The following is a 14,404-nucleotide window of genomic DNA, read 5'->3' on the forward strand; positions in this document are numbered from 1 at the left end:
CCCACTCGCAAAGCTTAAGTCAACCCAGAGCTATACTAGAAGACACTTATGCAGCATAATGGGGTTGCCTGTACCTACTAGTTTCTTTAAAGTTAAATACATGTGCAACAAATTCTATATTCCATCTCAGAAAGAACTCTACTCAAGTAACTTCTAATTATTCTCTAACAAACTGATGTGAAGGAAAAGCAATTCTAATGAGTTATAGTGTTAAAGAAAGACATTTACATCAGCCAATTTGAGGAAGTAGATGAATACTGAAAAACCTGAAACTGTACCAACTTCACACTTACTTTCATCAATTCCTGACTGCCTTTCAACATGACTTTCAATGTCTTTGGAGAACCATTCATTAAATTCCTCGTGAGAATCAAAAAGAGTAGGCATGATAAAATGGAGAAGGGCCCAGAGCTGCAAGAACACAAAAAAGATCATCATGACTGTTTTAATATCTATTTAATGATTCTATATAAGCCTTAGTTCACAAAAGGTCACAAGGCTAATAAAAAAATTGAACCCTTTTGAGACAAATGCACCTGAAGCCCACCTTTTTTCAACGATACCAAATTGTTTTACAGTGTTTACATTTAAATTCTGTCATGGATTCAGCCAGTTACACACAAAATATAGAAAACTAACCTCTCCCATACTGTTTTGAATGGGTGTTCCTGTGAGGAGCAAACGATTTCTGCAATTGAAGCCAAGCAGTGTTTTCCATCGGGCACTAGGAGAGAAAAAAAAATTCAGAAATGGATTAATGTACAGGAGAAGATCGCTAAATCACAACTTCACAATAAAATAGAGAGATAGATAGAGAGATGGAATTCAACCTAATGAATCTGTTGTTAAACATGTGAAGGCAAACTGAACTATGGAAAAGATGTTATTTTAGTGAATTTCATATTAAAGACTCGCTTTGACTATTTGACTTACTTTCAAGAACTAAAGTAAACTTCAATAATTTGTACATTTGTGATCAATCATCTGAGGAGCTGAAATGATTATGTAAACAGGATACCAACTGATTAGTTGGAGAATTGAAGTTCATATATTGCGGTAATAAACTGGTCCTTCCCCAATGAGAGAGAGAGAAATTCAATAATAGAAGACTAAACTGTCAAAGAAAAAAGAAAAACAAATAAACTATCACTATTCCTAATATTCAATTAGCAAGTCATATTAAAGATCAAACAAATAATGAATATGTTAGACAAAAGTTACCAACAGTACATCTATTTAACAAGAGCAACTTACCTGGAACTACTTTTAATAGCTTGTGCTTCATCAAGCACCATATACTGCCATTTGATTCGCTGGAAGTACTTAACATCTTGAATAACTAACTGATAACTAGTAATTACAACATGGAATGAGGCCTCTTCAGTATGTAGACACTTTTGATCCCAAAACTTACGCAAGATGCGACGATCTTGTGTATTGCCCCAATATGGAACAACCTGAAATTAATCCCAAACATAACAGCAATGAACGGAAAAAATACGTTATCAGAATGGGAGTCAGTAATTCAAAGAAATAATAGTTGGAAATATCTTTTATCATTAAATTTTTGCTTGTACCAAGCATTGATATTAAGACATTGTAGGAGGTTGACGGAAGAGAAGTGCCAACAGAATTCAATGTTTGGTACATATTTGATTGTGGAAGGATGAAAGTAAAAAACATTTAAATGCAGAATGAAAAATGAAATAGCCATGTTCTACATTTCTTTCACACCATCACCTATTTTCTTTATATCAGAAATAAAGCAATATGTGATAATGACTATAGCAGATCTAATTCCTTGACTATGTAAATGTTTTTTAAAATTGTTGTTGGAAACATAAATTATTAGAATAAGTATTTTTACATATTTTTTTTATTTGCTTTACATTCTTGGTCTGAAAATGTGTATTGAAACAGACGTTGTCTCTTGAGAGGGTAATAAGATAGCATACTGTTTTTATTTCACTTCTTTTTATTATTTACTAGCAGTATCGCCTGGCGTTGCTTGGGTTTGTAAGGGAAATAACTATATAAGCATTTTTAGTGAGTTATAGCCAAAAAATAGCAAAAAAATGCATTAAAAATGGAATAAAAAATTATGGTAATTTTTTTTTTAAATCGTTGACTCATCGTAGACATTTTTAGAGAGTTACTTCCTTTATATAATAGCGAAAAAATGCATTAAAATGGAAAAAATGTTGGTAAATTTTTTTTTAAATCATAGACTCATTGTAGACGCGCGCTAATACACAGAAGGGCTCGATATGAATCACGACTAAACTGCACCACAAAATGTGGGAGTAGTTAGGAATCTAAATCGTAGGAGACAGACACACAACCTTACTTTTATATATAAAGATTTGTGCAACAACTAAAACATTCGGTTGTGCAAATTGTTTGCACAGGAAACCTGCCCTGTGTGGCGGTTTTTGCCGTTTTTGTGGATCTGTTTCAGCTTTTTTAGCGATTTCTGTTTTGGCGACTTCAAGCCATGAAGTCGTTCTAAAAGAACGCTGGTCTCCTTGACAATGCTTTACGACGTTGATTTCCCTACCCTGCCTTCCCCACAGCTTCACGAGGGAGGGAAGAAGGGGAGGAGCTACACAGGTGCAGGTGCAAGCATGAACACCAAAGCCGCCACCGACACACGAAAAAATTGGAAGAACTCAGACGACAGCTTCAGCCACCACCACCACCACCACCACTACCACCATGACCACCACTACACCCATGACCATCACGACCACCACCACAAACACGACGAACCACCACCACCACAAACACGACGACCACCACGACCACCATCACCACGACGACGACCACCAAAAACAACACCACGACCACCATCACCACTACCAGCACCACCGCTGCCACTACCACCATAATATGCCTTTGCTCTCTCCTTTTGGCTACTAAATCCATTACCATATTTCACAAGTACCATCGCCATACAATATTGCCTTCAAAAGTTTGTGTTTGGATAATATCTTTTAAGTAAAAGTTGTGCAACAACTAAAACATTCGGTTGTGCAAATTCTTTGCACGGGAAACCTCCCCTGTGTGGTGTGTTTCCCGATTTTGTAGAATTTGCTTTCGGGCTTTCTTAGCCATTTCTGTTTTGGTGTCTTCAAGCCTTGAAGTCGTTGACAACGCTTTACGACGTTGATTTCCTTACACTCCCTTTCCCACAGCTTCATGAGGGAGGGAAGAAGGGGGAGAAGCAACACAGGTGCAGGTGTGAGCATGGATGCCAACTCCGCCGCCATCGACACACAAAAAAATTGGAAGAAATGGAAAAAAATGATGTTGAAATTATTTTTAAAATCGTAGACTCATTGTAGACGCGCGCTAATACCCAGACGGGCTCGATATGAATCACGACCATAAGATACCCGAATTTGGTTAAACTGCACCGCAAAATGTGGGAGTAGTTAGGAATCTAAATCGTAGGAGACAGACACACAACTTCACTTTTATATATATAGATTAGTCAATGATAGTTAATAAGTTAACTAATTGATTGCTTGATTAATTGTTCAATCTGTCAATCAATCAGAGCATGTCATTAATGAAATGGAAATAAAAGGGCTCTGAAAAATCAGTTGATTGATCGATCAAATAATGACTTATCAAACAATCAATTAGTTAACTGGAGGACTGCTGCTGCTGCTACTACTACTACTACTACTAATAATAATAATAATAATAATGATAATAAATAGAAGTGAAATAGAAGAAGTGCATGTGTTTCTTATTAACAAAACGACCCTTTCAAAATATAACATATTTGCTGTTTGAAGAAGTTATGACAATTTGGTTAACAAACTGGTATTTTTACCTTACAGCCACTCCATCTAGTCATTTATGATTAATTTAAAAAATCATAAAAATTCTATTATTAATGGTAAAAATAGTAGATGAAAATAAAAACTAAATATAAAATTCAATTGATAATCTTTATAACTATGATAAATTATGTTATTTGATGAAATAAAAAGTTTTTAAGACAGTCAGATGATGATGAGTGAGACTGTTCACCTCCCAAAGGATGAGACTGATCCTGCTGATGTTCAACTGCATTCAATAATTAACAACATTATTTTATGCTCGTTCCCCCAACATAATTACTTATTATGACAGAAGAACTGGTCCAACACAGATGGTATATGCTGCTGATGATGATGAATCAGGATGGCTCTCACTATTCTACAAGGTGTTCATTCATTCAAAGCAGACAGACAAGGTGAATAATAAAGAGATCAATGAGCCAGGATTAGTGGGTGGAGTGAGCATTGGAAGAATCAGGCTATCATACTCTTATTCACTCTGCTCACCCAACCGGGTTTTTCTGTCATAATAATTAAATAAATAACTCTCAGAGAGAAACAGAAATTAAACAAATACTCAATGGAAAAAACAAACCTTGAATTTCGGAACAAATCGTGCACATTCTTGTTGCCAATTATGTAATGTTGAAGCTGGAGCAATAATAAGGAATGGCCCCCAGATACTTTGTGACTGCAAAGACATAAAAATGGTAGAATAAACAAAAGAACAGTGAAATTTGAATAATAAGAATAGTGGCTTTCTTAAGGTAGAGAAACATTTTGATAGAAATATAAACAATTCTGTAAATGACTGAAACTGATTTGTAATAGAACCCCCAAAATACATAAAAACTCATATGATGAATCTTTTCATAGCAATTAATCTAAAAGTTTCATTGCCTAAATTCAAGGCCATTTAAGAGGATACAACAAAATTTGGAACTGCTGAGTTAATTACAACAATTAGATATAATTAATATATTAATGAACTAGATGTACTTTCATCCAAAACTTTTGGGCACTCTAAATACTGAAGGGGACGCATTGCATATTATTTCTTTTTTAGTAAGCATGATGAAACCTGAACCATGACAGAATTTAGGTGGATACTTAATAAGTTTCACTACATAGTATATCTATGGCCTAAATATAAGTACATACATCTGTCTTGAACAGATTCCACTGCTGATACTGATGTGGAAGTAGGCTAACAACAGAAGTGAAACAGCTATGTTACTTCTGTACATTTCAGCAGAAAAGGTTCATTATAAAGATGAACAATAGAAGTATTATTGACAAAATTTTGATGTACAATTAATATTTTCTGATAGTATTTCTACTGTACTCAAACTAAAAAGGTATTATTATATCAGAATATGTATTATATAAAATATGAATATAATTGGATACATTTTCAGATTGTTAACTTCATAATTCTGAACATAAAAAAAAAATCATCAAAAGTGTTTAATTTGACAAGGAAAGATTTGTGCTTTGAGATCCAATTCTAATGAGTCAACTTTGCTTTTACCTTTCAAGGCTAATTATGCAATAGTTGAAAGCAGTGGATTGGCAGAATTGTGAGTACCTTGCCGTATTTGTTGTGATTCTTTGCTGAATTCCTGGCTGCTGACACCCACTTGAACACAACCATTCAGTCCTTGTGTGACCCTAGCAGAGCTAATTAACCAGCTTGCATATGTGAACACATGCAAACACACACTACAGACAGACAAGATAAATAGAAAAGTGACAGAGTGACAGAGTGTGAAAGAGAGAAGCAGAATGAAGTGAGATGAGATCAGGAAGAGAAAGAATATCAGGCAAAAGTTAATTCCAATGTGGTGATTAATTAGATGTCTAAGTAAGTCTTTCTAAACAGTGAATGAGGAGTTATGCACTAGTGAATGTAATAGTAACAAGATAAAGAACCTCATAAAGTTATGAAATAAAAAAATCTAGAAAATTGACTTACCTCAGACAGATGAGCAAGAAATGCTAAACTCTGGACAGTTTTACCAAGTCCCATTTCATCAGCCAAGATACCGTTAATACCTTGGTCATAAAGGTTGGCTAGCCAGTTCATACCCTGAGAAATAGAAGATATAAAATTACTGAGGTTACTTAGGCTGATCTGAGAAATATTATAAATATAGTCTCTACTAATGTTGTTGCATTCTACTATCTATGCTGGCATGGGCAAATGGATTTGCTACTTTCCTAAGTATTTCGTCTGTAAAGTTTCATTCTGATTTAGTGTCTACAACATACTGTCCTTCCTAAAAGTATCACTTTACAAAGTGAACTGGGTGCATTTTTTTGTGACATTATCACTGTCAAGAACAAGAGGAGAGAGCTATGTCCCTTATGTGCATAGACCCTATAAATGTTGTTGGAAAGATCATGATGACAATGAAGTTATTAAAATCATTTCAGTCAGCCTAATCCAAACAGAATTATGGCACAAGACGTGGGTACTAATAAAATTATTATGTGGCAATTTTCATATATATATATATTTGAAATTCAAGAACATAAGAACTTCTGGTTGCATATTCAGTTGCAGGGGCACAAATTGTGAACACTAGAACCCCAAAATGGACACAGAGCATCCAGATATCCCAAAAATCTAACAAAAAGAAATTTAGGAGAAAGAATACATTGACAATAAGTGACTTACTTTGAGTTGATAGCATTTTAATTTTCCTTCAAATATTTCAGGTTGTGATCGTTCAACGGCCGTGCTGATGGCAGGATTTGCTAAACTGGAGTCCACTGAAGAATAGTAGAGATATACACTGATTAATATTATTATTAAAACAATAAATGTTGATATTTATAACTGTTTCCATATTTGTATCCCAACTTCCCCCATTGTTAGGAAATTATAAATTATAATGTTATGTTAAACAGGTAAACAGTTTTTCATGCTGCCCTGTAAGGTCAGGATGAAGTCCATTGTCACACTGGGGGGAGCTAGGTGTTATTAGCCAAAACAGTGAAACTATAACAAATTGGCGAGACCTTGGCAAACCTTTATAAGCAGAGATAATTGTACCTGCCAGTTTTTTCTGTGAGACAAAGTTCTTCAATTGGATTCTGGAAGCTATGATTGCCTGTTTAGTTTTATGCACTTTGTTTTAGGCATTTATGGATTTATTTTATGCTCCAGGAATTTGCTAGAATTTGTCAGACTAAAAATAATTTCTGTGTCACATCTGGATCCAAGGTTCGAAAACCGAATTTGTACTAAAATGGAAATCAAGATTTTATGAAATCAAATTTTTGGAATCCATCTTTTTGAAAACCCAAATTTGTGAGGCCAGGATTCTGAGTCTGAATTTCTGAACTGTACATATATATGTTACCTTTGTAAATATCTTGACTGCACGTCTGGTGTGGCATTGGTTTTTTTGTTTGTGTATATATTTGTTTTTGTATGTAGGCTGTTTATTCCATGCTGACAACTTAATATTTTATAAAAAATTTCATGGTGTGTTGTTGTTTTGGGTTCCCCCTATCCTCGTTGGTTCTGTAAATTTGGGTTATGGCCTCGAGGTCATAACATATAGGCCACAACAGCATTATAATTGAATTCCTATTACATCCTAATCTATACCAAGATAATTCTTTCCCAGACATTACTTTCTGTTCCCTGCATTTAGATACCATAACTACTCATTAAACAATCTTCCAGCTATCCTTGGACCACTTAAATAGTTACAGATAATTAAATAGTAGTTTTTACTGATTACATATAGATTTAGTTCTCAAAACTGAATCTGTTGAAGATTAAGGAAAGAAATTTTATATGTGGAACCAAATCTTAAAACTGAAAGGCCACAAAGTAAATCTAGTAAAGACAAAACATTTAGTTAGCAATAAAGAAGACTAGATTACCATTTAAGAAATTGATTACATAAAAACTCTGTAACGTGTTTTTAGTATAAACCAAGGGTGCACAAGAGTCATAGTGGGATCACAGGAAGGCTGACACAGAAGTATATTGCTTATAACAAATCTGTTGGAGTAGTTGTCAATAAGAGCACTCATGAAATCAATTCTTTCAGATGCTGAGAAGGCCTCTTAGAAATACTCGATAGTTTCTGTTATGTTGGTGACCTAATTAGCAGGGGAAGAGGCTGTCCTGAAAGCATAGTTGTTAGAGTAAGGAAACACTTCTACCTTCAGAAGGAGAAAAAAGAGTCTGTCTAAAGGTAGAAAAGAAATGCAACATGCATACTCTGCTGGATGTGCAATATTAATGTAGACAGAGCACAAATGAGCTACAACAAAGAACTGGGAAACCAATGTAGTGTAATAAATAAGAGAGAAGACTGAGTTGATGCAAATGTGTAGTAATGTTTGTGAAGAACAACAGGTGGATAGAAGAATGCCAAATATCCTAAGTGGAAGAGAAAGAGAGAAAGCAAAACAGGGACAGAAATGGTGAAGTTGAATATCAAGAGACTAAACTTCACAAAGAACATGACAGAAGTAAAAGAGCTGGCATGAAACTCTGCCACAGATGATGTTACCAATGCATACAAGCATGGAATAACCTATAAGAATTATGATTAAGATGTTCGATATTTGAATAATCAGAAGTGCATTGGACAAACATGTCTGTATCAAGTAGTAAGAAGCAGGAAGCAGGAATTTTACTTACGTATATCTGATGTGAAACCTAAAGTATTCCCACCAGATCTTCTTAGGAACATTTCATCATCAAATGCACGTTTCTGGAAAAGAAAACAGTTTTGTAGTGCTCAAGGTTCATTCATGTTGATGCCAATTGTTCTAGGCTTGCAGGGCTGCACAAAGATATTGCAGAGACGTTGTCTTACAGCCAATGCTCTTCGTGTTGCCAACCCATATCAACTTTACAAATAGAGAATATCATGGGAGCAAAGCTCATGGGATGACCTATTGACAGGAATGTCTGAGTGATTTTTGGATAGTGCAAACAAATACACATACGTGCAGGCGTGTTTGTGTGATACACAATTTTAATGTCCACTTTTTCATGCATGCACGAGTCAGATAGAATTTCTTGAGAAAGGTCTTCTATAGTGGAATGTTCTTCCTGTCACCAACCCTCACCTGTTTCCAAGTAAGGTAATATCTTTTTCTTGGCCAGAAATGTTTCTCACAGAAGACTGCAAATGAACGACATTACTTGTATAAAGGTAACATTCATTTACAACCACCATGTGATGTCAAGACAAGGGTGTACATACACATAGGTAAATACAGGTGTATCAAATACCACAAAAGAACTTTTTGATTTATTAAATTATCTCCCCCTCTAGATAAGGTGCCATAATTATTAAATAAGACCAGCTCCATATGAACAGGGGAGATAATCAAGACTAAAAAAAAAAATTCTAAAGTTGACATCCCATTAAAGAAAGAGACAGGCTTATTATATGGAGATCAGGGCCGTCGCAGGGGGCCTCTACGGTTGAGGGGCCCTATGTTAAGATTAAAGTACGTAGACGAGTCATTACTTTGGTTAAGATGCTGAACAAGAATTAAACTGTCGATGTTAACTGAAAATTTCAAGAAATATAATGGTAATAGATTGTACCTGCAAAAGTTCTTGTAAAAATATTACATTGTATCACGAACTTGTACCAGACTTTGTGGATTGTCTGTGATATCTTTCAGCTTGATTATTCTGAACTGATTGATGATTTTGTGAAGCGAAAAGTGCACCATGTTTGACTTTGAAGGTTGCCTGGATTATAAAAGTGCTATTTTATTCATATCTGGAAGTTTTACTTATTGAAATCTGTAAGAGACCTAAATAAATTTAACTTGCACTTTTAAAGATGTTCTTTAGGATAATGTGAAATATTGAACTTCAGATAGAATAAAGTAAAATATAGCTATGAATAAAGGTGCATAGATTATGAATTTTGATTGAAGAAATGGGGCCTTGAAACCAAGAGTTGCAGGGGGCCTCTGAAAGTCATGCGACGGAGCTGATGGAAATAAGAGTCGTAGACACATTACTGGCTCAAAAGCCACCATGAGCACAGCAATTGTCGAATCTTATCTTCCAGTAACCAAGGGACTTTACAAAAAAAAAAAAAAAGTCTGAAGTCACCAAACACACACATCCAAGCGCACATGTATATTCCAGCGTGGTTGTTTGTGATTGCTGTCATTTTGTATCCTTGTATGTCACTTCCTGAGCAAAATATGGTGTGGTGTTTATATTACTCTATATACAAATAGAAAATTTCTTGAAAACAGGTAAAGGTTGGCAACAGGGAGGACATCTAGTTGGGATATTCCTGCTCAAATAAGTTTCTGTCTAACCTTTGCCAACTTGGGAAACCAAGTGTGAAATAAAAGCACAAATTGAGTAGCTTGAATAATAAATATTTGGCCTTAGATGAAATATGAGATCAGAACACAAGGTACTTTAGAGCTCTTCATCTAGGATAACATGCAGAGAACATCAGTTAATTACACCAGGTAAAAAAGATATATAAATCAGTAAAAAAAAGAGAATGGCATTGCTCATTTGTTTGCAAACACCATAAACCATTAAAATTCCAGCCCTTCATGTCATGTTTCATTTTTATAGACTTAAAAGTAGTTAATGGCATTAATAAGATAACCTCACAGTTGCTTACCTTCATCTGGTGAGCTAAATATGCATCTTCTGCTCTCTGTAAAGCAAGATTCTTCATTTCGATTGAATCTACACAAAATACAAAAGAGACATAAAATGATGTTTAAACAATTCTAAATGATTTAAATATGATGATGATGATGATGATGATGGCAACACATAATCCCACCACACACACACACAATCCTTATAAATATTTGAAACAATATTTTCTGCTGTTTGAGATCATAATATGAGATAAAAAGTCTTTATGAAAGAATGCTTCAATGATCATAAAATAATTGCAAATGATTTTTATAAGTAATAAGCAGACAAGTACTGAATATTTGTACTTACCATAATCATCTTCTTCCACATCAACGAGTAAGCCACCCTCTACTTTTAATGGCTTCTGATAATTTGGCTCATCTAATTTTCGCAATATTTTCTCTTTTGCTGCCTCAGTCTCACCAGTCATTTTTCTGGCCATGAAGTGTGCATAGAGTTCCGTCTGAGTGATCAAAAAGTTCAACTTGCGTTGTTGTCGACGAGCCTACAAAGTTGACATTAAAAAATACAGAAACACAAAATATAAGTAATCATATTTTACAAACTCAATTTTATGTGAGTCTACCCAAGACTAGAATGACAGAGAGAGAAGGGTAGGCGGAATTATAGCTGTGAATTAAATTGTTGTAAAGAATTGCTGAAAGGAGAATATAATGAACTTTATTATATTTATTTCATTACATTTATGATGCTAACTGCTGTGACGAGAAACAAAAACTAGTGTTCATGTTCCAGTTAGATATTGTATTATGCCTTTGTCATTCTTCTTAAGTTAGGTTCTGTACAACCAACTCCAACTGCTAAAACCTGTACTTCACCTAGTCAGACACATCAGTTTGTTTACAAATTACATGGAGAGCTATACTGAGCTACTGCCCTCATTGGTGAATTAACAATATTTTTGGTGCCCAAGCTGTTGATATATCAAGAGATTTAGATAGACACTTACATGTGCCACTTACTCATCTCTTCTCTCATCATGCCAGATGTGAGCACCCTTCCCCACCAGGAATAGCACTGACCACTGCAACTAGTCCCATCTTCTGAAAACATAACAACCCTGCTGAACATTCTCTTTGCTCATGTCTTTCCTGTAACTGTTGACTTGTAGCAGTTTAAGCTGAACATTAATAGCATCAATCTTCTGTTATCAGTCTCAGAGGGCCTATGAAAACTGTTTATATTGTCCCTTCCTCCAATCTCAGCAATAGAAACAAAACTTAAGACAAACATTGTTTAGCTACCTCACGTAGTTCCAAATCCATCTTTCGTTGTTCTTGGGCTTCCTTCTCAGCTCTTTTGCGATGTTCTTTTTCAACCTTCTCAAACCGTTTCCAATAGATCTGCATTTCTCTAGTTAATCGCTTTGCCCTCTGGGGCGTTTCCTTCATTACCTTTTGTGATTGCAAAGCAGCTCGTCGACAGTCCTTCATGCACTGCTGAGAGATCTGGGAGAAGACAAGAAAATGTTAAAAATTAAAATGAAAGAACAAAGAAGATACTCTCAGAAATATCTTTACTAGAAAAGGAGAAAAAAAATTATCAGCAATATAAACTATAAGTATTAAAACAAAAAGGTCATAATCTTTCTTAGATATTTAATACTGTTTGTCTTTCAGGAATATTGCAAACTTTTGTAATAGAGCAGTGTTTATCAACTATTTTTTGCCTCTGATTCCTATTTTACTCTACTGGACTTTAATAAAAATTCCACATTTAGAAAGTCACATAATATTTTTATAATTAAATATTAGGAATTACATGAAAAAATTGTTAACATATTTTGTGTATAACAGCAAAATCTTGTGTGGATCCTCAATGGCAATGTGGACCCTAAGTGAGAACCATTGTATTAGAGGAAAAAGAAAATTGGAAACTTCTGAAAGTGATGGAATATCATAATTATCAATATTTCTATGGTTGTTTTGCCATGCCTACGTAGGTTGGGCGAGTTTACTAACACAGAATTTCATCCTTTGTTGCAGTCTTTTGTCCTCTTCATAATGTTCAGCCTTGTGAAACCAACCTTCACCACTTTTTCCTAAACTTCCTGTTCCATACTTTCTTTCCACTTAGATCACTTGGTGCTTCTTTAGCCAACTCTTTGTACTGGTTCAGTCTTCTTTCTTGTACACAGCATCTAATTCTTCCTACATGCAGTTTTTCTCTTAATTTATCTGTGCTTCATCACCCATGCATACTAAACACTACACATTCAGTGGAATATGCTCATCTAATTGTTTTTCAGCATTTGCACATATTCCACATTCAATACCCATTTTTCCCTACCATACAACATCACACATCAAACACAAGCCCCATAAAATATGGCTTTCAGTCAGGAAGAAAATCCCCTTGATACTAGCAGAGGAGAAAAGTCCCTAAACTTTTTCAACTTCATTCTCAGGTTACAATCCATTCAAAACAAAATGAGAGTAGGGCTGCGTCTGAACAAAGATATCTCATGTGAGAACCCATCTCAAAATTCTAAACTTAAAAAAAGAAAAAAAATTTATGAAAATGTTTCTTTAATAAAATGTTACACCTCTAAAATATCAGATAAAAGAAAAGATTTAAACTATTTTTGAGAAAAAGAAATGTCTGGTTCTAGTAAGCTTTCAGAGAGTACAAATGGTTACTTACTTTCTTTAGAGTTGATAACATTTCCTTTCGAGCTGAAGCTTTTTGTTTCTGGGCCTAAAGAAGGAAAAGTTCAAAGAAAACATGCCAATTGGTTTTCAAGAATATCTGTATTTCATTGCAATTTGCATAACATCCTGATATATTTTCACAAAATCATGTTTTCATAAAGCCAACACCTTATATATACTGTAGACACACACACACACACAAGCAAACAAAACTTACTCAACAGATATTTTATGTTTTCTTTTTACTTGTATTTATTTTTTCATTATATTAATTATCATCATTAGTATGATTACTGATTACTGGCTACAAATATTCGTTTATACCAAAGATGGTAACTATGAGAAACTTTACATCTGAATACCAGTTTTTTTCAATACACTACTTTATATTGGGGGTTGTTAATGTCAAAATAATTCCTCTGGCATTCCACCATCATTCATTAACTGTCTCAGCTCAGTACCAGTTTGTAAATTATGATAAAAATAATAATGATAATGAAATTATTGTTTATAATGCTCAGGTGCACTACAACTCATCAAAGGTGCATGTACAGTACACAGAATTATATACAAAAGTTAGGAAAGTAAACAGTGTATCAGTTATGATATACATGTGAGCATGCATATGGAGGGGGGAGGGTATCAGGTGTAGTGTTGGCAAAGTTCAGTAAGCTTGGCAACTAACAACTGATGCAGATAGTCTGTTCCATGCTTCAGCAGCTCTGAGTGTGAAAAAATGTTTCTGAAAGTCATGGGAGCTGTGCTGTTTTCTGACTTTGTAGGCATGCCCATGTGTGTTAGACACACGGGGCTCAAAAAGGTGCTCAAGGTGGTTGTTGGCATGATGGTTAATAATTTTGTGGGTGTTTACCAAGCCAGTTGCCAGACATCGGAGCTTCAATGTATCTATGCCCAGGGAAGCAAAGCATTCAGAGTATGGTAGTTGCCTGATGGAGTGTATACGCTTGGTTGCACACCTCTGTAGTTTTCAGGAGGTCAATGAATTACATCGTTTACATTTTATATTTTCCCAAAGCTCTGTGTATCTGTGTTCCTCCTGTACCCAGCTTGTGTCTTCTCCCTTTTTAAATATGTGTGTTTGTATACACACACACACAACAATGAAAAAGGTGATGCAGACAGACAACAAAGGAATTTACAGGAAAACCAGAAAAAACAAAAAAGCAATGGATGTGGACACATTGAAGCTTCCATCAATTGTCAACCAG

General features: G+C 34.9%; 1 protein-coding gene across 2 annotated transcripts in view; it reads right to left on the minus strand.

The window, feature by feature from the left end:
• The window catches only part of LOC115212792 (chromatin-remodeling ATPase INO80-like), an 87,315-nt gene that overhangs the window by 40,875 nt on the left and 32,036 nt on the right, over nucleotides 1-14,404 (minus strand). For both annotated transcript variants that reach the window (XM_029781490.2, XM_029781491.2), the window contains exons 9-19: nucleotides 13,168-13,221; nucleotides 11,769-11,972; nucleotides 10,813-11,008; nucleotides 10,478-10,545; nucleotides 8,500-8,572; nucleotides 6,511-6,605; nucleotides 5,806-5,919; nucleotides 4,426-4,521; nucleotides 1,255-1,457; nucleotides 640-724; nucleotides 294-411 (exon numbers count right to left, since the gene is read on the minus strand). In XM_029781490.2, coding sequence (XP_029637350.1) covers nucleotides 294-411; nucleotides 640-724; nucleotides 1,255-1,457; nucleotides 4,426-4,521; nucleotides 5,806-5,919; nucleotides 6,511-6,605; nucleotides 8,500-8,572; nucleotides 10,478-10,545; nucleotides 10,813-11,008; nucleotides 11,769-11,972; nucleotides 13,168-13,221 — 1,306 coding nt within the window. The remainder of the gene's footprint in view (nucleotides 1-293; nucleotides 412-639; nucleotides 725-1,254; nucleotides 1,458-4,425; nucleotides 4,522-5,805; nucleotides 5,920-6,510; nucleotides 6,606-8,499; nucleotides 8,573-10,477; nucleotides 10,546-10,812; nucleotides 11,009-11,768; nucleotides 11,973-13,167; nucleotides 13,222-14,404) is intronic.

Source organism: Octopus sinensis, linkage group LG6 (genome assembly GCF_006345805.1).
Source record: "Octopus sinensis linkage group LG6, ASM634580v1, whole genome shotgun sequence".
Taxonomy (NCBI): domain Eukaryota; kingdom Metazoa; phylum Mollusca; class Cephalopoda; order Octopoda; family Octopodidae; genus Octopus; species Octopus sinensis.